Genomic DNA, 21924 nt, shown 5'->3' on the forward strand with positions numbered 1-21924 from the left:
GAAGCTTTTTCCTTGCCTCTGGCTAGGGTCAACAACAGATCATTCCAGCAATGAAAATTTTCAGACAAATGGAAAAATTCGTTTATGTTTCCGGTGTTCAAAAATCCCTTTATGACTATATGTAGTATCGGCAGCCAGATTTTGAAAAGGATCTTTGAAGGGGATGATCTTGGCGCGATCCTCGATGTGCAGCTCACGTTCAACAGTCAACGCTCTTCAGTTATCAATAAAGCGAATCGTTAGCTCGGCTTCATCACCCAAGTGTCACGTGAATTCAAAGATCTTTTGTACATGAAATCACTGTAATGCGCGCTCATAAGATCTATAATTGAGCATGCTGCTGTAGTCTGGGCTCCGTATCAACTAAGTTGGATTTTGAGAATTGAATGTCTTCCAGCATATTCGCTTTTGAGTCTCAAAACCCTCGAATGTCGCCAAAAGACTCAACCGGCTTCTTTCGTTGGAAATATTATGAATGGACGGTAAACTTCAGAGCCCCGTGGAGAACTCTGCGATCTAATTCGTTGCTATCACATCAAATTCACCGAACATCGTATGGCTACAAGGAACTACTCAATGCAATATGATGGGTATGTTTTTGGATGCTGAACACCTGGGGAAGAGGGAGGCCTTTGGATCGTGTTCTCGTAATTTAAAGCCTTTGTTCTTTCAATGAAAAGAAAATTGCCACTGTTTTCGTAGTTTTACTAATAAAATCATCAGCTTATATTTTAGTAATAACTTATAACACATCAATTACACAATTTTTCATTTTTTATTACATTTAGACTTTTCTTGTTGTGTGTTTTTGAGCTATATGAGATATTTTTTGTTGTTGTTGTTCTTTTTTCTTTTCGTTTTATAATAAGAATTTCCATGCTTCCGTTCGTTTGCCTGCTCACGGATCTCTTTTGACTGACTGTTTCTTTTTTTTTGTTTTTCGTAAAGAACGTTCAATTTGCCACCGTGCTGGTTTTCGTTTCTTGTTGTAGACTTCCAATTATTAATGTGATTTCAATCAATAAAGCGGACTGTTAAAATAGATACGACAGATTTTTTTTGTTTGCTTGTATTCATACTTGCTTGGGTTGTTTTGCTTCGACAATAAATTTCACACTCTCCACTTAATAATGTTTTGTTTACTGTTTTTTTTTGTTTCTGTTACACGTTTTTTTTTCTTGTTTTGTTTTTTAGAGCTTACACAATTGGGCTTCACACTTTTGCTTGCTTCGTTTCGTGTCCTAATTTTTTTTGTTTCTCACAATTCGATTCACATAGGTTTTTGTTTCTCTTTTTTTCTTTAAATTTGTTTACTTTAAGCTTAGCCTAAGAGGAGCCTTCAGCCTTTCCGATTTGTTTCATTTGTTGTTGGATTCCTAGATAATTCTCTTGTCTCCCACACACATGCGACTCACATTTCTTTTTTTTTGCTTGTTTATTGACTGGCGGTTAAACACACTCCTATAGACACCGAGAGATAACGAGGGAGGAGAGACATCTAATCGGCCGACATGATACTGTGGACCTGTTCGAGTTTGTACGCGAGCCGCTGCTTCTGGGAGAATTCGTCCTCCTCCAGGGTCACTGTCAGCTGCTCGTTGTACTTGACCGCGTACGAGTACAGCTCGTGGAGGGCGCAGTTCGTGTTGAACTCGGTCGTGTGGAGCTATTTTGAGATGAAAAAATGAAATTTAGAATCAAGTTTACAGTCGACAATAAAAAGAAACATACCCTCGACTCCTCGGCGAGCATGGCATTCATGTCCTGGTCCGAAATGGCCGGCATCTCCCGGATGTCGCTGTAATATCGCTCTACCCACTCGCGGTACGACGGAATATCCTTAGCGTATAAAAGCTTAGAACTAGGCGAGTCTTTCCCTGTTAAGTGTGAATGAAAGGTTTAAATTTGATCGAGATAATAGGCTTATTTCACGTCTTACCTAGCCTATGATCAGAAGTTGAACAAGAGTCCATGAAGGTTTGAGCCACAACCGATAGGCAAGAATCCACGATGTTCGACTTGTGAATGTCAAACACAAAGTTGGGATTTTTAATGAGATTGACCCAAAATCTGTAAAAAAAATTGAATAAAATACAAAAATTTAGTCGATGAGCCTTAAAATAACACCAAATTAAATGACGTCTTACCGCAACGGTAAACTGTTGCTCTTCCAGGTGTGCACCACCTCCGGATCGGTGATGCCGTGCAAGAGAGCCTGGTCGTCCAGGAAGTCGAACATGTACTTTATTGCTAGTGGTAGTGCGGAACCTCGATGTGCGGTGCTGAAGATCGTCTCGAACAGATCGTCGACGAACTTCTGGAGCGTGCCCTGTAAGGTCGAGAAAAAAAAAGATAAAATTCATAACTTGTAAACTCTTGGACCATTCCGATTTTTCAAAAAAAAAGTTCCCATGCTGAATTTTAGAAGGAAGAAGGCACAAGCACTGTTTTTAAAAATCCAATACTGTCAAGAAAGTGCAAGATTTTCCAAAAATTTCCAGACCTGGCCAATCAACAAAATGTACCTATATATGGCCCTAACATCTTATCGAAACTTCGAAATAAGACACAAAACTGTAAACCCCAAAAAGGAACACGTACCTTGGTGGCGAGTAACCGGGTCAGGTAGATCTCCGAGACCATCTTGTTGACCCGTTCGCCCTCCTTGGAGCCGTCGCTGTCGTGGTGCTTCACCAGGTGCCAGTACTTGATACTGTTCTCCTGCATGTCCACGTTCATGGGGCTGCCGGCCCGGCTGAACGGCGGCGACGGGGACACGTACTTCGATATGTTTAGTGTTTCGTATTTGTGGATTTTCTCCGAGTACTTCTCCCCTATCAGTGTGATGTTGTAGATGGAGCTTTCCTTCGGGACCAGGCTGAGGCAGGCGCCATCATTGACCCGGTAGTGATGCAAGGTGTTGAGCTTCTTCCACTCGCCGTCAGTCTTGGAGGTAGAGTCCTCGTCATAGAGGATCACGCGACCGGAACTGCCGGTCCGCCACTCGAGGTCCAGGTCTTCCTTGCGCGGTCGCTGGCTCCACGGGATCGCCTTATATATGGTGTCCAAACATTTCTCCTTCACCTGGCCAATGCTGTCGCAGTCTAGAACCTTGACTGGAATGTTCTCGGTGTTGGTCGGAATCATTTCGATATTATTGCACAGAATAGGTGGCTGAGTAATACTGGCGTACACGGTCAGCACCTTGAATTCGATCATTTGTCGGATCAGCTTCTCCTCGCTCAGTGAGTATCGTGCTTCGTGAGTGATTGCGTCTACCGGACCTTTGTCTATCTGACCTTTGACTGCTCGGAAAAGCATGTAGAGGGGTTCTCCGGCGCATTCTTTGAGGAATTTGTAGAGCAAGAAGGTGAACCAGGCAGACAGCATCTTTTCGGCGACAGACTCGGTCCGCCGGAGCAGCAACTTGGGATGACTCTTACCGTCGATACATTTCTCGATCAACTCTGCCAGCAGTGTTTTCAGAATGTCCGTACAGTATTCGAGTTTACTTTGGAGGGTTACCATTATCAGAGAAGCCACGTTCACGCGTTCTCTCATGGAGAAGTAGCGATTGCTTTCCAGAGTCCTGATGAAGAGCAGCAGGAAGGTCTTGTTCATAACCAACTGACCGAATAGCCGGAGACCCTTTTCTTTTCGCAGTAGCTCGGGTTTCTCCCACTGGAGCACTACATGATCGTCATGATTGGGGAAGAGAATCTTCATGGCGTACGTCCTGTAGTCCAGATACGGGATACCACCCGAAGTAATGTCGCCGCCCAGATCTGTCATTTCAGTTTGCAGCTCAGCGAAGGCTTCCTTACATTCGGCAGCGACCCGAAGTTCCAGAATGTCCATCTGTTCCTGCATGTTCTTCAGTACCCGATTATTTTCGCTGGTCTTCTTCCGATACGCAATCACCAATGCAATGAAAACGAGGAAGAAGATGACCGAACCTACAATCACAATCATCGTCACTGCCTTGTTGTTGATACTGGGCAGTATGCTAGCCGAAGTGTAGCTCATGTAGCCAATGTCGTACGTCAACGATCCTCCGATGATCACCTTCACGTTAACTTTTTTAATATCTTGATCGGCAGGTGGCCTACACGTTAGCTGTTGTCGTGACAACGAAGTGATGTTGCAGATAGCGTGGTCTCCAATCTTGACCAGCACATCACTTTCTTTGCAGGCTCGATCCAAATTTCGCCCATTGATCGTCAGATACTCGCTATTGAACTGTCTCAAATTGTCCTCGAACGGATAGTACACCGGATTTGGGTAAAGCTCGAACCGGCTGCCCAATTTGCTCGAAAGATTCATCACCGATTTGACGTCGTCCATGATGAAGCCGTACTCCAGCTGCAGCGGTTCGTCTCCCTGCAACCCGTCCTCTTCCTCCATGTCGATCACTGGCGAGCTGCACTGCATCTCCTTATTCGAGGTCGACTGACAATCGTTCAGGAACATCCGATCTCGGTAGAACACGTAGATTCGAGGCTTCTGAATCGAGAAGAAATTCGCACCGACTACAAAGACTCGAATGCCACCGGCTGGGATTCCTGAAAGTCGAAACAAAAGGATTAATTTCCTTTTTTTTTTGTTAAGGTATTATCAACGATCTTACCTCTGGCCGTTCGTGTCTGTCCTGGGTCCCCGGACGTTACGTAATCGATGGACGGATCGGCTACGTACTCGAAGTTGTCTCCACCGAACTCGCGCACTCCGTTGTCGAATATCATCTTCAGTTTGCCCTGCATCTGATTGGGAACGGCTGTCGTTCGACAAGTGGCCTCATTTTCGTCGGTACTGCGGATTGAAAACAATCATGTACCATCATGTCACCATCTACCGCCCAGTTAAGCGGTTTTTCAACTTCAAACATGTGTAATAAAAAAACGACGGCAGATTTTTATTCGCTTTCTTTTCCAATACATCTCAAAACTACTTTACTTTAAATTAAAAATTTAGTGGAATGCGAAGAATGTACGCTTTTAAAAATAATTAACTAAACGTTAAGGTGTTCAACTGGCCCTATTACCGCCCACTCGACTTTTTCGGGTATCGATAATGTTTTCTTAAGGAAAAACTATCTAACAACACGGAAACTGTTCTTTTTAATATTGTCCATGTAACGAGCTGTCAAAACCATATTTTGGATCTTGAGAGAATACATTTTGTGAAATCTTTCCCGCAAATTTTGTACAAATTTTAACAAAGAGCGTTGACTGACAAAATGATGATTCCCGGCAAACAACCTCAAGTAATCGGTTACTTTCAACGATAAAACATTATTTTCTAACGTAATCAAACTAAATGCTTCTTACAATTTACACTTTTGACACAATACATGCGTTAAAAACAAAGAAATTGTGCGTGACCGGTAATTAGGAACCCATAGTTTTATTTATACACCAATTACCGCCCATCACTAAACGCTTCAAAAAACAACAACTATTGAAAAAATCGAAAATTTTCCGGTGCAAATCTATTCTACAAAAATCAAACTATCGTTTCAAGTCGATTGTAGGACAAATAGGTACTATTTAGTAAACAAAACCCCTTTTTTCCCTAGGAGCACAGTTATGCTTAGTTCGCTAACAGGCGTCGAATTCAATAATTTGACCGGAAACGAAAAACCAAATATTTTATTTCTGGCTATAGTTAGCAAAATTAAGTGATGATTTTTCAGTGAAATGGTCGAACAATGATGCCGACACAGAACACAGGTCTTATTTTTGGAGAAAAAATTCCAGTTTTTTCGAAATACACACAAAAGGGTGATTTTGGGCGGTAAATGGTGTCTGGGCGGTGAATGGTGACTTGATGGTATTAGGGGGTTTGATTTTTTAACAAATCATTAATTAAACTCACCTCAAAATCTCACAAGAATGCTGATCGAGGAATGCCTTCACTCGACTACCGGTGTTCAAATCTTTGCCTACAATTTTGATGATAGTCCCGCCGGAAATCGGTCCGAACTTTGGTCCAAAATCGGTGATATCCGGATCGACAAACACGAAATCGTACGTCGATTCTCCTCGGAAATCTGAAATCTGTACCACCACTTTACCCGATCGATGGCTCTTCACACCCGGTCCATCAACCTTACACACTATCTCCTTCGTCTGGACGTACAGCTCCCGGAACGGCATACAGTCGATGCCGGCAATCTTGATTCCCCCGTACACGTCCTCAAACTTCTTGCCCAAATTTATACCCCGGATCGTGATATTGGTGCCACCCTCCCACGGACCCGTCTTCGGGTCGAACGAATGAATCTCCGGATTCGGACACGTTTGCTGATTGTTGAGCCAGTCCTTCTTCTCCTGGCCCTCGACCTTCCCGCTGATGCCACACTGATCCTCGACCTCACACGTATTAGACGAAGAACACCAACCACACTTATACTTTTCCTCTAATGCCAAGCAAACACCACAACTATCAGACATATCTCTACAGCGATAAATTACGACTGGAAAAATAAAAAAAGAAAATTTTAGAATTTGATCAAATTTTTAAATGAATTTGAATCTTACCATGAATATTATTAGGATTGTCGAGCGGCTTGGAGCCGCCCCAGATAACGGCGAACGTGGCCGTCAGCTTTGGCGTTTTGGCGGTGTAGGAGAACTCCATGGTGTCGCAGTAGATGGTGTCCCCCAGCAGCTGGGCGTTGACGCTCGTCACCCGCCCCTCAACGTTGAATTGACATACGAAGCGCGTCTGCACGATGAATTGACCAATGATATGCACTTTGACCTTGACGGATTTCTTCGACCCGGCGGGGACCAAAAGCTCTGGCCCATCCCCGGTTACGTTGATCGTCGGACAGAACCCAGGTCCGGACCGATAGCTGGGCCCTATCCGGCTGATCCCGGTGACCAGGATGTCGTTGCGGCAGTTCTCGGCCGTGTCGTGCGTACAGCGGTGGGCTTCCACGCACCAGTCACAGGGGAACTGGGACGACACGCACTGGGTACAGGACAGGTGGGTGCTGCAGTCGAAGAAGGTGAACTTGGTCGACACGATGTCCGGACCCTGGGAGGTTTTGATCGAGAGCTGCGCGTTGAAGTGATCTGTTGTTTGAGGGAGAAAGAATAAAAATCATTTAAAAAGCATTCTAAATGATGGAAATTCCATAGGAATCTAGACTCTAAATATCACCGATGACCTTTGTGGTAGATTTGGCCATTGGAGCTAGTTTTTGGTGAATTTACTATTAAGTTTCCTAGGTTAAAATAGCCCTCAAAATGCATTTCGACCCTAGGGTCGAATTAAGATATCAAAAAGCATGTTCAGGTCTCCTCAACACACGCAGTTAACAGTTCAACAACCCGAATTTAAAGTGAAAAAAAAATTAAACCTAGCCCAACAAACGCAACTCCAAATTACCGGAATCGTAAATGTATGCAATTTTGGATTCAAATGATTGCTCTCCTGTAGGATGATCCTAAAACTGGAATGAACAGGTGGGCAGTTTCAACTTTTAATCGTACCATTTAATTAAAATTGTCGCTTCCACCCATCGCAGCTTATCACTTAAATACTACTGTTTCCATCAACCGGAAGAGACATAAAAAAGTTATTCCAGAGAGTCAGTTGGAATAACATTGAAATTGTTATAGAGATCGTCAAAGTGTTTTTTTTTATAGCAATGAGAGTAATGCTTTGATGTTTTTGCAGCATTTTCGGTGAATATCCAAATTTAAAAAAAATAATTCTTTTGAATAGATAAAAATAGATAAACAGTCAACATTCTGAGAATAATTTCCTTTATTCCGTGGTATCAACCGCTGTATTTTTCATCAATCAACGAATGTATTTCATAATCAAATACCTCGAGATAATAATCAGGCATAAGCCGTTTGGAATCCCGGACTCTTCCCCATAAATACGAAAAGAAAATTGTATGATAACAGGACAATAAAGGAACAGAATGGACACAGAGACTCGCCGTGGCCCCATCGACGGACATAGACATCAGCAGCAGCTCGCTGGCCCCCCGTTTAATATGCGGATGGGTTGGTGAATCAATAGAAAATTTATGTTATTTTCATCCCGAAATCGACTTTTGTCGCCATTAAACAGAACGAACGACGGACTAGTGACTGCGTTTTCTGTGCTGGCTGACCGTCCTTTGTGTGTTGTGACCGCAACCTCCCGAAGAGTGGGGGGTGGTTTCACCCCCACCCCCTTGGAAAAATACACGCACAACCAAATCCACCCACCCACCTTGTGTCAACTCTGTTCGGGCGGACATTTTTACGCTTCTTAACGTTGATCGATGAATAGAGAAATAATAATTTTTTATCATTTCTCAATAAATACGTGAACACACACTTTTCACAAATAAAATGCAAAAATTTGTATTAAAAGAACTGTTCCCTTTTCAGTCTCTGGAAAGATCGGTCGCCTCTGCGATTCTTTCCTAAAAGGCGAACGACCCTCTTTTGGATGTGTGCTGACGTTTTGTGCGAACTTAGTTATGAGCCCGTCTTCTGGAGACCATCCGGCCCGGACAACTCCGGAATGACTCGATCCTCAGAACCTACATGGGAAAAAACTTCCAAACCCATTTGTTGTTAGAAAATCAATTAGGAAGCAATCGGGAAAAGTTAAAGGCGTGTTTTTCGATCATTTTTGGAAATGGAGAACAAGGACCAAGCTAGACATTTGGCACAATTGAAGCGGCTTCTGGACGGAACCCCCATAGAAATTGGAAGACACCCAAATCTGAGCCAGCGTAAGTTCGTGGTAAGATGTCACGAGGCCGACAACATCAGTGAACAATTACTGCTCGCTTAACTACACGGAAAATAATAAAAAGGTAAAATTTACCGAGATAGCCAAGGTAAACGATCGTGAAAGCCAAAAAGGTAGCTTCTACCTCTTCGAGGTGAAACTCACCTCACAGCGAGCTAAAATTTACCTGAATCGAGGTTGGAAAAAAGGTACAATTCACCGAGGAAAAAGGTGAATCCAAAAAAGGTAAATCTTACCTCGTAGCGAGGTGAAGTTCACCTGAATTGAGCTGAATAAAAAAGTATAATTCACCTAGAAAAAAAGGTAAAACCAAATAAGGTAAAACTTACCTCGTAGCGAGGTGAAGTTGACCTGGATTGAGCTAAACAAAACGGTACAATTCTTCTCGAAAAAAAGTGACTATTCGCAGAACCCGTTTATTGAGGTTAAGCTGTTTTGTCATTCAGGAACAAGTTTTGCTTTGTGCATAATATGTGAAAATCGGAATAGAATGGTAAGTGTTTTCTTAGATATCATTTTGTTGTGCTGGTTCTCGTCATAATACATTGCTTTTGTTTCAGATCGACCCATAGAGCTTATAGGTGTATTCCACGTCATCCTCCAGCCGGAAAAGCCGAACCTGACCGGATTAGCCGAACAGAGGAGGTCATAAATGTACGCAACGCAGGAGTATTCAGCGGCCATGGCGGCTCGGAAGAACGCGAAGCCGAATTACCAGTCCCAATTTATCTCCAATAAATATAATTTTTGATAGAATTTTGTATTTTTTAAATTCTTATTGAAGAAACCTATCAAACCAACCAGCATTTACCTTTTAAATCAGTAAATGGGAAAACGGTATTATTTACTATTTTGCTAGGTGAATGCGAAAAAGGTAAAATATACCTTTTTGCTAGGTGAATTGAAAAAAGGTATAATTTACCTTTTTGCTAGGTGAAAAAAAGGTAAAATTTACCTCGAAAGAGGGGTGGAAAAAATTCACCTCGCAAAAAGGTAAATTTTACCTTTTTTTTATTTTCCGTGTATGAATCCCAGAGGTACACGCTCCCTTTTTTAAACTCAAAAATTATATATGACCGAGGTTTAAAACATAGTTCGATTCTATTAACTTAAAGCTAAGTACCCTTTTTCTCCTTGCGATGGTTCAAAACGGAGTTCAAACTGCGAACTCAAAAGTAACGTGCCATTTTTGCCAAACTTAGTTTTGAGTATGCTTGTCAGAACTTGGTTTTGCGAGTCAAACTCAAAGCTGAGGGCTGCCACTGAAGTGCTGTTTTAACCGTGGCCAAATCATAGTTCGATTGTATGAACTAAAGTTGAGTTCCCTTTCTCTCCTTGCGATGGTTCGCAACTGAGTTCGAACTGCGAACTAGAACTAATCTCATTTTTACTTCGGCGAAGAGGCAAAACTGAGATTGATCTAATGAACTTAAAATTGAACCCTCCTTGTGTATGTTGAACTGAAAGTACTTAGCGAGTCCGGCTGCCGAACTGTATTTTGAGTGGCTACGAATAAAGGCAAGTTCAAATTGCAGTCCGGCTGTCGAACTTAGGTTTGAGTATGCTAGTCAGAACTTAGTTTTTGTGTTTGTCCAGTCGAACTCAAAGTTGAGGACTGCAATCGAAGTGCTGTTTTGAACCAAAACTACTTAATTTTGAGTTTAAAACAAGGAGCGTGTAAGACGGATAACAAAAAAAAAACATCAACAGACATCAACGATTTACCAAAACGAACAAAGTAAGAGCAACACAATTCGATGACACGACACATCTGAAGCGAAGCTGTGCTGGGTCTGTGTTGATCTAATTTTGTTGCGTGTCGGCCGCAACACAGTACAGCACTGTGTGCGACACAAAATCTGACACAGTTGACAACACAGTGTTTTCTTGTGCCGGTCCACTATCTCGAAACCATTTGATTATACGATAATCAATGAGCCCTCTGCCAGCTGGATGACAATTTGCGCCTGTTACCTAGTTGCCCTGACGAAGAGAAAAAGTTAATAACATTTTTCCAAAAATACCGAACTACTATCCCAAATTTAACCTTGTTGTTCGTTTATCCGGATTCGAATGTGTCTGCCATTACTCGAATTTGTTTCCTAACATAGATGGAAATATGTACCCCTCTTGAACATCGTTGAAACAATTTGTTCCACCATACAGCCGGACTTGTGTGCCATCACCGGAAACAATTCGATAGAAAATAAGAAACGATCGAACTAGCTGAAAATGCAACCTGGTGGTAAATTCCTGGCAAAAAATCGATTCGATTACTGTTGTGCAGCACTTGGGCAGTGGAAAGGAGAGACTTGTTCTGGTTGGTGGTAGAACTTAGAATACCTTATTTCTATCTAATTCGCTACCTTAAATAATAAACCATTTCTATGGTTACGTTTACTGATTGTTTATTCATTATAAACAAACATCATGCGTGTGTTGCTATTCATCTCATCGATTGCTTCGATGAGACGAATCTCAACACGATTCAAAAAGAAGGAGTAGCGCAGTTTTGCTTGGGACTGCGTATCACACGGGATCGTCAGGGTGGAAAGCTTTACCTCGATCAGCAGAAATACATCGAAGGCGTACTGAAACGGTTCGACATGTACGAGTTCAAGGCAGTGTCCACTCCGTACGATGGAAGCATGAAGCTCAACAAGTCTATATGTCCAAGCAACAACGAAGATAAGGAGACGATAAGAACCATTCCTTATTAAGAAGCGGTTGGTTCTCTTCTCTACGCAGCTCAAGCGACGAGCCCGAATATTGCGTTTGCGGTCAATTTTGTTAGTCAGTTCATTCAGAATCCCGAGAATCAGTAACGGACAACAGTCAAGCGCATTGTGAGGTATCTCCGCGGGACCAAAGAAGCTCGACTCGACTCGACGTTTACTCACAAAACGCAGATCCAGAGAGAATCTGGTGGCAGCAGCTTTTGGAGGAAACCGAAGGAAAGAAGGCGATTACATTGTGGTGTGACGATCAATCTGCAATCTGCACCGTAAAGAACGAAGGTTTCAACTCACGGTCCAAACAGATTTCCATCCGTTATCATTTCATTAAGGACGTTGTTGAAAAAGCAGACATCAAGATCAACTACATCCCCACGAGCCAGCAATCAGCAGATGGATTAACGAATTACGAAACCCTTGGCTGGATAAACTTTCGAGAATTAAAAAAGTTAATTGGAATCAAAGGTTAGAGAGGAGTGTTAAGTGTATGATAAATTATAGTAACCTACGAATCCGTTGTCATGATAAACTAATTGTATCTAAGCAATATGTTTTTCTATCGGGTATAAAAACATGCTCGGCAGCAACTAAATTCTATTTCCAGTTCTACCACCAACCAGAACAAGTCTTTCCTTTTCACTGCCCAAGTGCTGCACAACAGTTACAGTTTCGGTTTGTCTGTCGTACTGACCAGTTTTCGCTGCTCGATTCGGCATTTGTACCCCACCAATGACAATCCTACACCGATATCGACTTGCAGTTTTGTTCAGTATCAATTGCAGCAGCATAGAGACCAGCCAGAGGCAGCAATCGCCGAGACGACCAGCGGCGGAGAGTTTTTAATGCATCACGCATGTCGCTTGGACGTGGCATGATTGGATTATGTTGCATGGTCCGATTAGGTTACAGAATAGCAGGATTGGCTCCGCAGAATCAACCGAATTCAAACCGATGTCAGGGATACCACAAGGTAGTAAGTTGGTGTGAGGTCAACCTTCTGGTTTTGAGTGTTGCTAAGTGTTGTCTCATAACACTTGGACGCAGGAAACTTGATTTCTTGTACAGCACCCTCGCTGGCAATCAAAGACATGAAATCCAACAAAGCGCTTGGAATCGGTTGCATTCCTGCTGCTGAAATGATATTGCAACATTGGCCGACTGGATGCAGGGTATCCTCGTAAAAGTTCCGAAGAATCTGAAGATCTGAGATCTGACCGAGTACAACTCTCAAAGTACTCTGCAAAGTTATCCACAGGATCCAGGAGAAAATTGACACTACACTCCGATGGCAACAAGCATATCACAACGCTACTAATAATACTGGAACAAATCAACGAATTCCAGGACTCTCTTCAGCTGGTGTTCGTTGATTTCGAAAAAGCATTCGACCGACTTAACCATGAAAACATCTGGGCTGCTCTTAGACGACGAGGGGTCCCAAACAAACTAGTCCGTCTCATTGAACAGTACGAGGCATTTTTGTGCAAGGTTCTGCACGACGGTGTCTCTCATCGAATCCCGATAACTGCTGGAGTGAGACAAGGATGTATTTTATCACCGCTACTTTTTCTCATAGTAATGGATGACATCTTGACTGGATCGATTGACTGTAGACCAAACCGAGGATTGCTGTGGAATCCTTCGACAATGGAGCAGCTAAACATCCTTGACCTTGCTGACGATATGGTTTTGCTTGCCCAAAGACAACAATACATGCAGAGCAAACTCGACGACCTCACCGAAAGTTCCAAGGCAGCAGGTCTCAAAGTCAATGTCGGAAAGACCAAGTCGATGGAAATCAACACAGAAAATCGTTCCAATATCGTGGAAGCTGGGCAACAGGTTGAGAAAGTAGAGTGCTTCCAGTATATTGGCAGCCAAACTACGCATGATGGTAATACCAAGAAAACATCGAAACCCGGATCTGAAAAGCCCGATTCGCGACTGCGAGTCTTCGAAACATCTGGCGCTCTGATCTCTCTACGAACAAAAATCCGAATCTTCAACTAAAGCGTCAAATCCGTATTGTTGTACGGGTGTGAAACTTGATGCACATATGCTAGGACGTGAAAACTGCAAGTTTTTGTGAATCGTTGCCTGCGGAACATCATACGCGCTTGGTGGCCTGGCAACTGGATCTCAAACTTGGAGCTACATCGCCGGTGTCATTAATAGGCGCTAGAAATCGAGATTCGGGAACGTAAGTGGAGATGGATTGGGCACATCCTGCAAAGAGATAAAAACAAGATTTGCAGAGAAGCGCTTGACTGGAATCCAGAAGGAGATCGAAGAAGAAACTCGTAGCGGCGTAGTCTAGCCGCTGAAATCCGCGCAGTTTATCTGGCAGTGGATAGCCAGCACTGGAGATCTTTTATCTCAGTTTTATGCGTCGGTCAATCGGCGTCGGACCCTTAGGTAGGTATTTTAAAGCGAAGGTCTGTGGATCCTCTGACTCAAGTGTCGATTCTGTGAAGGCTTCCATCTCTGAGGCGTGGGCTTCCATGTCAGAACCTTATATTACAAAGGTATTCTCCCGATTTAGATTTCGCCTGCAGAGTGTAGTTGAGAACAAAAGTGGACACATCGAACGATTGTCCAGATTGGCAGTTGCACTAAACTATAAATAACTGGACGAACCGATTTAGTGAATGAAGCAAACAATAAAGCCTCAAGCTAATTGGTCATTTAGGCATGTAAATTTAACTACATGTCAATCTTCTCAACCAGAGTTAGCATCGATGATATTCTTTACTCCCACTAAAATAAGAACAGCACACGTGGCTTGTAGGTAGATTGAATGGGGTTTCCCATTTTTGTTCTTCCCACAGCCACCTCATTCCATCGAAGGAGGGGCAGTGGAAGCAGGAGAGCGAGGAAGTCATTCATATGCAGCCAATATGGCACTTTCTCCAGTACCCCAATCACCTCCACCTACCCTTAGAAAAAGCAGCAAGCCAGAATCAGTTTTATAGCACGTGTGTCCAGTCTTCACCAACCAACCGAACCATCCATGGCCTGGCCATAGTGTGGTGGTGGGGTTGAACGTTGGACCACGCATACAGAAAAGCGCACACCAGCTGCTGATAATTTTCCTCACAGCCAGCAGCAGTAGCAGCTGGGACAGCTATTGGGAAAATTGTGCAGATACCTAGTATTATGGAAGAAAAGTGGCCACAAAAAGGGCCACGAGAGTGCTGATGAACTCTTCCACTTTCAGTCCACTTCCACCGGGAGGCATCCGGGGGTGTCTATGGGAATGGCTCTCTTCCGTTTTGTTGGATTGTTAGTTGTAAAGGTAGAATCCGGGACAGGACACGTGGTCACGATGGATGGCGAAGTAGGGTGGTGAGGTGCCAAAAATGTGGAAATCGATGTCCATTAGTGCTGATTTGCTTTTTCGGTTCGCCGACGACGACGACGACCGTTGTTCGACGAAAGCTGTTGAAATGCCAATTCTATACTTTGTTGTTTCTACCCACCGGGACGGGCTGCTGTTTATTTTGGATGGGTTCGGTCTCGGTTTAGGAAGGGGTTTCTGTCTGTTTGTGTGTTGTGGTGTGGTAGGGTCAAACCTTGCAACTGACCAATCAACCGGAACCATTGAGAAAATAAAGCTGATGGAGGTGGGTGGGGATTCGAATCCTGGATGAAGGGCGCGAGGAAAATCTACGGGTGACAAAACTGTGGGCGGACGACGACGACGACGACGACGACGACGGATGGAAAGCGATTGGAAGTTAATGTGTTTTGTTCATAAAATAATTTTTCCGTCCGGGTGCTCGGTTGATTTTAATCAGACAAAGCTTTGTTGCTGTTCTGTTTTTCTGGGTTTGTTGATGAGGGGGTGGGTGCAGCAGCAGGAGCAGCAAAGGAATACTTATGCGATGGACTTTTGCAATGAATGTGATTTTAGATAAGAATGTCGACTGTTGCCGAGAGTCAGTGGTTCGAGGAGGTGGAAGAAGAAGAAGCAATAACCGTGATTGGAAAAACCGGAATGTGGGCTCATCATCCCTGCAGGGAATTGGTTTTCCATTTATCGGTATGATTCCATCTGACTCTATACTTAATTGGTTATTTAAAGGATTGAGCTCCAGATGGAATGTAGATATCTGGGTCAAAGGCTGACAAGTTTAATTTATTCTTGCTGCGTGCTATTGATAAAAAAAGGTCTTCGAACTTACTTTTTCCGTATCCAATCTGGGGCAGCAGATCGGTCCTGGGCGTTGTACAGTTAACTCCGTTCCGTTTCTTCGTTGCATTTGTAATGATCGGCTTCTCCATATTGGCAAAAGTAAAAGCACACACTAGCGGTTCCTTCAGATTTGGCAAATTCTCAATCACCAGTTCCAATGTCCGGGCGGTCGTCCGCTGCAGCTGGCTCGGACTGACGCTGGTTATCGTTGTACACTTGCCCGACTTGTAACTCAACCACGACAACGGATCCTTAAAATTATCTTGACACTCACTTTTCGGACTACACTTATTCTCTAGGGAACACCATCCACAGAACGGATCTTTCGCCGATAGACATGCAACACACGTGGTATACACCGAACAATCATAGACCTTAATCTTAAACAGCTTATGCTTTGACATCAAGTACAGATCATATTTTACAGTATCCAGAAACATGTCCGGCTGGATCCGGGACCCAACGTCCACATTCATGAGCGCGTACTGTTGGGCTGAGTTGGACGATTCCACCACGACCTTCTTCAGCTGACCGCTGAGGGTGCCGATGAAGACGACGGTGAAATTCGAGGTTGTTGTCACCGCTACCGAGGTCATTTTCAGCTCCGACAGCAGGACAGGAATCGAGGCGATCGCTTGCTCCCCACCGAGCGGGGAATTCACATCGAGACCGCAGAAATCTTCACTAATGGTTTGCAGCTTGGTCGGCACGCACGGCATATTGATCGAGATATAATCCAGACCCCGTTGGCCCACCCCGTTGAAGCAGGATTTGATGTTCTGCATAAACTTCCGCCGGATGGCCTTGAGCGAGTACACACACAGCGCCGATTTGTTGGCATTCTTGGAGTCGTTACTCTCCGAGAATACCGCAAACAGAACATCGTCCTCGGTAGTGATGCCCAGGTTTTCGGCCAAATCGGGCCCAGGCTTCCCCACGTGAGCCGCATTCACGATGTTAAACTTCGTGCTCTCACTAATGCAGTCCACCGGAATTTCGGTGTACGAGTAGTAGTTCGAATCGTCCTGACATATCCGAACGAGCTTCGTGACCAGCTCCTTTGGTGTGTTGTGTGCCGAGCTCTTGTACTGCGTCGTCAGGAAGTACGAAAACCGCTCGGAACTGAACCCGTACACGTAATTGATCAGGAACGATTCCCGGGCGTACGAATTGACAAAGATGCGCGTTCCAGTCGTCACCGCCGATGACGCGATCTGGAACAGCTTATCCCTCGCCAGACTCCTCGAAGCAACCGCCGGAATTTCACTCCGGTAGGGCGAGTTCCCCGTAAACGTAACCCCCACGTAGAGGACGCTGTTCTCCTGCGGCACCGGAGGTCCCGGAGCGATGAACGCCACCGTACTGGCATTGGCCACGTTGGCCACGACCGCCTCCTGGACCTCCTGCTCGACGATGCTGATGTTCTGCAGCGAACGGATGTGGCAGATGCCCTGGAACAGGGACCCGCACACGATCAGATTGTTCGCCGACTGGTCGATCAGCAGGACCTTGTTCCAGTTGTCGGTCGGCCGCCGCACGATATCCGACGGACACTCGATGATCGAGCACTCGTTCGAGTCGTTGTGCGGCCCGGTCGTGACCGCACCCACGATGTTCAGGTCCCCGGAGATCTGGTACAGCTTGTTGACCGCGCCAACGTAGACCTGAAGGGAAGAGAAAAAGAAAACTTTCATTAGTTGTTGTTCTTCCAGAAAGGATACTTAGTAGAAATTTCTTTTAAGCAAATTTTCTCTCAAAAAAATTCAAATTGATTTATAAAATGATGTGTTTGTGTTCAAAACTCAGTTGAAAACACATTTTCTTCAATAATTTATGGTCTTAAATAAAGTGAAGACGAATTCCTCATAGAAACTCTGGTTCTGAATTGATTAATAAACAGCATTTAAAACAGCATTGGCCTAAAATGACTTCCTTATGGCACATTATCGAAAGACAATGTATTCGAGGTTACAGTACGAACTGAATTCGACTCAAAGGATAAGTACAAGTCCACTAGCCAGCGGACCACGTGGACGGTTACAGACTTGACTAATCTATACTGAACCCTTCTTCGTCTGCGATCCAATGAGGCTGCAGTGACTAGGCGAATCCAGCTCGAAGGACCACCTGTTGACTCTCATGCCATCTTAGGATGTTCCCTTTGAAAACGATGCTGGACTACGGCCTTAATTATGCTTATGCTTTTAGGTTTTTCAAAACGAGAACCTTTCCCGGTGAAGGATTTTCCTTCGAAAAACTTGTTCTTCGTTTGTTCTTTAATAGTAAGACCAATATAAGTGTGTCAACGGTCGCTAATCCGTCCCATTCATTAGGAAAAGGCTCGAGAGCCCATACATGGTCCTTCGAACCGGATCCAATTAAAGCAGTATTTTAGGTGTTACGGAAGGCTTCGGAATCTACGGGCATTTGAGATCAAACTTGTGGAAATATTGTTTTGGCAATTTAGGAAGTTAACGTTTGCAATTTCTGGAACTTTCTAGAAACTATGAACTTATTCACGAAACCCGGGAACTGGATATCTTGTTTATATAAGAAAGTAACCCAAACCGAAAAAGGAAATCAAACCTTATTGCTCGATTTTAGACCATAAAAGTCTTATCCCGATAAAAAGCGTTGATCGGTAAACAGGGAAAACTGGGAAGCAACAGGGAAACATATTCTAAATGGAGTAATTTCCCAAGACCCATATCCAATATTTTCAAAGTCGCGATTTTTTTCCCGAAATATCCGGTTGTGAATCCCAATTCATCCCGTTATCGCCGGTGTAGTACTCAGGATCATAACATTTCAAATTGGTATTTTAATCGAAACATTTTTCTGCTTTACGGATGGCAAGCAAGCTACCTTTTTAGAGCGGTTGGCGAAATGCGTCAAGTCTGGAGACAATGATATCGCAGCAAAGGGGCGCCATTTTTTATATTTCACCGGTTCACCGTATTGTGAGGGAAAATGGCGACGCCGGGTGGACTTTCACCAAATTTGATGTCGATTGGAGGTAAAATAGAATCAAATAAAAATATTGCCGAGAGCATAAAAGTTACATATTAATTCCTTCGGTAAAATCTATCAGTCGTTCGTTAAATATTCCCGAACTTTAACTATTTTCCAGTATTTCGGCAGCAGCAGCAGATATTTCGGTTATAATTGAAAGTATTTCGGTGAACTCTACCGGTCGCTCGATATATACTACCGTGCTTTTTGAATTTTTTGGTTTAACAAGACCGACATTTCGGTAAATACAACCTGGTTGTTCGGTAACTAAGCTGTAACGTTGACAGCTGTCATTTTCTTGACCTATGATTTCAGACGAGTTTCGGTAATTTTTTACAGAAAATTACCGAGTTCGGTAATTTTTTTACCGAAATCCTAACATGTGTAAATCGTTAAACTGTTTGGTATTTTTTTTCGGAAAAAAATAAACGAACATCGGTAAATGAAGAATCGATTTACCGATGTTCGTTTATTTTTTACCGAAAAAATTACCGAACAGTTTAACGATTTACATATGTTTGGATTTCGGTAAAAAAATTACCGAACTCGGTAATTTTCGTTTACTGTGCCCCATCCATGTTAGGATTTCTGTAAAAAAAATCGTTTACTGTGTGCACTACATATATTGTGACGATATACGGTGTTTTGACCGATTTGCAGTGCTTATCCTAAGCATTGGTAGGATTTTTTCTCCAACATATCACTTTTTCTTGAGCCTTTCTTTCAGGTTTCGTTTTGAAGAATGCTGAAACTAATCAAATAAGAATATAGCAGAGGTGTACTGAATGCAGACGATTTTAGTCAAGTTCATGGTCGGACGCATGTCGGGGTGTCAATACAATGCAATTCGTTATATTGGTCCTTCGAGCCGGATCCTGTTAGAGCATTACCCAAGAAAGCTACCCAATTGAGCTAGTTTTGACAAAAACAGCGGCTATTTTAGTGCTTAGGGTTACCAGGGTATTTTAGGTGTCATACAGGCTCTAGAATCTACGGGAATGTGAGGTCAAACTTGTAGAGATTCTTCTGGAAACTTTGGCAGTTGCCAATACTTTATGTTCTTCACGTTTAAATTTTTATGCACTTATACCCCTTTGGCTCTAAAGGTTTCATTTAACATTACTTCGCGTTTCGCTTGGCCGTAATTGTATATTTTCTACAATAAGCTGAAACTGAAACAGAAAAACATTGATCCCTGAAGATTGTGCTGATGTCGATATCGAAACGTCGGAATGCAATACATGCCAAAAATGAGTAAGCTTATTCATTTAAAGACTAATCCAAATGTCTGGTAAGCGGAGAAATAAAAAAAAATTGTCGTTTTTGCCATGGAATGGTCATGTTTATTCAACATGGATGCACGGATTCACCTCAGTTGCAGCGATGTTGGCACAAGCTTGCAAACTCTAGATTGAGGTATTTTAGATGAAATAAAAAAAATGGCGTAAATCATAGATATGTAAGAACGCTGTGTAACGAATGAGCACTATGAATGTACGGACTCACCTTATTTTCGCCCGAAATAAGCTGCCACATCCATTCCTTCTTTACGTTAGACTTCACAAATAAGACTTTTTTTAAACGCTTTAGATTCAGTATACCCGAACCATAGCTATGAAAGAATAGTTGTGTAACAAATGAGGTAATTTACCACGGCTGCACGGGTTCACCGCAATGTGCGTAGGATCAACTTATGCACTTTTGGGTGGCAATTTAGGGAAAACTTTAGATTGAAAAAAGGCTACAAATTCTGTAAAAAAGTTCCTAAGCGTAATCCTTAAAACGCTCTCATGTTCTGCTCAAAGATGCATAAAATTGACATTGAACAAAAACCAGGTGCCATCCGGATTGGCTCTTCTTTTCCAGACCAAAATTCGGTTTAGGGCAAAATTTTAAAGGTTCAATGAAAACTTCCTTCTCAACCAGACACGCTTCAAGTGTTGCCTATCACGAGTCGTCTTTCAAGACCAACCAAGGAAGGGAAAAGTCGTCGTTAAATGGCCGCCGGTCGGCTCCGGCGACATCAGGTGCCAATATCACGCCAACAATGCAATCAGTAGTTGGGTGATGGGGTGGGGGAGTTAGTTCACACTATCCGTTCGTCGGATCGATCCAAAAACGGTAAGGGAGCCAGGCAGGCATAAGAACTCTCATAAATTTGCTCAATTTAAAGGGTCGCAACCGAACAGAATAGGGGATGAACTTGGCAGAAGACTGTTGTTTGCTTGACACTCCACAAGTCTACAAAATATGTAGTGTCTCTATTTATGGTCGGTCAAGCTGAAGGAGAGTGGGGGAACCTTTAACAAAGTATCAATCGAAATTAATTTCATGCTGGGATGGTTTCCTTCCATTGATTGTGAGAGAGATTTAGCCTCTTTAAAGTATCCGGGAGATGACGAACGACCAGTGATGATGGAAAATTTGTGGCAGGCAGAGATATGAATAGATTCAGAGCCGAGATCAAAATACTCCCCGGCACAGAGGGTTGCTTCCAGCACAAATTAAGTGGTTTGGCTTTTCGGTCCTTGAAACATCACCACGAGACGGGTTCAAAACTCAAACCATTCCCCGCCCCGCCGTTGCACTTTTCACTGCTTCCCAGTTTCCAGCAGCAGCCGGTGTAAAAGCAAAACCACGCCGCCGACCCTTTGAGGTTTGTCTTTAATCATGTCCCCGGAAGGCAATTCTTATACACAGGAACAACATCCTGGCGGATGGAAGAAACGGCCGATGGTGGAAAGGGGTCTTCCGGGCTTAGTACCACCCCTTTCCGGATTGAGCCGGCCAGCCACCCACTCGAACACATTGACTGGGAACCCATCAGCTGAAGTTCTTGCTACGAGCTCAACACTCTTCCACAGCAAAAGTTGAGGAGGATGTTTCAATTGATGGCGCGCTGATTTCTGGCCGACTTTTGCCGCCCGGGAGCTGTTCTTGAAGAGCGTTTTCGGGCCTCGTTGTTGTAACGATTCCGAAGCAACCGAAGACCAGAGCAGAGGAGATGAAAGATTCAACCTCCCTCAGCCTCAGCTTAGACACCAAGGAATCGAGCGATGCCCCATGGCGATAGCGATGGAAAATCCGACCAACACGCCGGAATGCATTGTGATTGTGTAAGTGATGGTAACTTTTGGCCAACAAAATCCATCGGAGAACACAATATCTAAAAAATAAAAAAATAATAGAAGAACGAGGAAGAAGCGGGGGCGGCTA

At 43.5% G+C, this 21924-nt stretch overlaps 1 protein-coding gene across 1 annotated transcript in view; it reads right to left on the bottom strand.

Annotated features, from left to right (window-relative positions):
- Positions 1 to 1305: 1305 nt before the first annotated feature.
- Positions 1306 to 21924, bottom strand: part of LOC129746507 (plexin-A2) — a 45877-nt gene continuing 25258 nt past the window's right edge. Inside the window, exons 2-10 of the mRNA XM_055740185.1 lie at positions 15686 to 17360; positions 6540 to 7079; positions 5875 to 6475; positions 4628 to 4809; positions 2602 to 4562; positions 2148 to 2329; positions 1940 to 2070; positions 1732 to 1877; positions 1306 to 1666 (exon numbers count right to left, since the gene is read on the bottom strand). Of these exons, the coding sequence (XP_055596160.1) occupies positions 1499 to 1666; positions 1732 to 1877; positions 1940 to 2070; positions 2148 to 2329; positions 2602 to 4562; positions 4628 to 4809; positions 5875 to 6475; positions 6540 to 7079; positions 15686 to 17360 (5586 nt within the window). The 3' untranslated portion in view covers positions 1306 to 1498. The remainder of the gene's footprint in view (positions 1667 to 1731; positions 1878 to 1939; positions 2071 to 2147; positions 2330 to 2601; positions 4563 to 4627; positions 4810 to 5874; positions 6476 to 6539; positions 7080 to 15685; positions 17361 to 21924) is intronic.

Source organism: Uranotaenia lowii, chromosome 1, assembly GCF_029784155.1.
Source record: "Uranotaenia lowii strain MFRU-FL chromosome 1, ASM2978415v1, whole genome shotgun sequence".
Lineage (NCBI taxonomy): Eukaryota > Metazoa > Arthropoda > Insecta > Diptera > Culicidae > Uranotaenia > Uranotaenia lowii.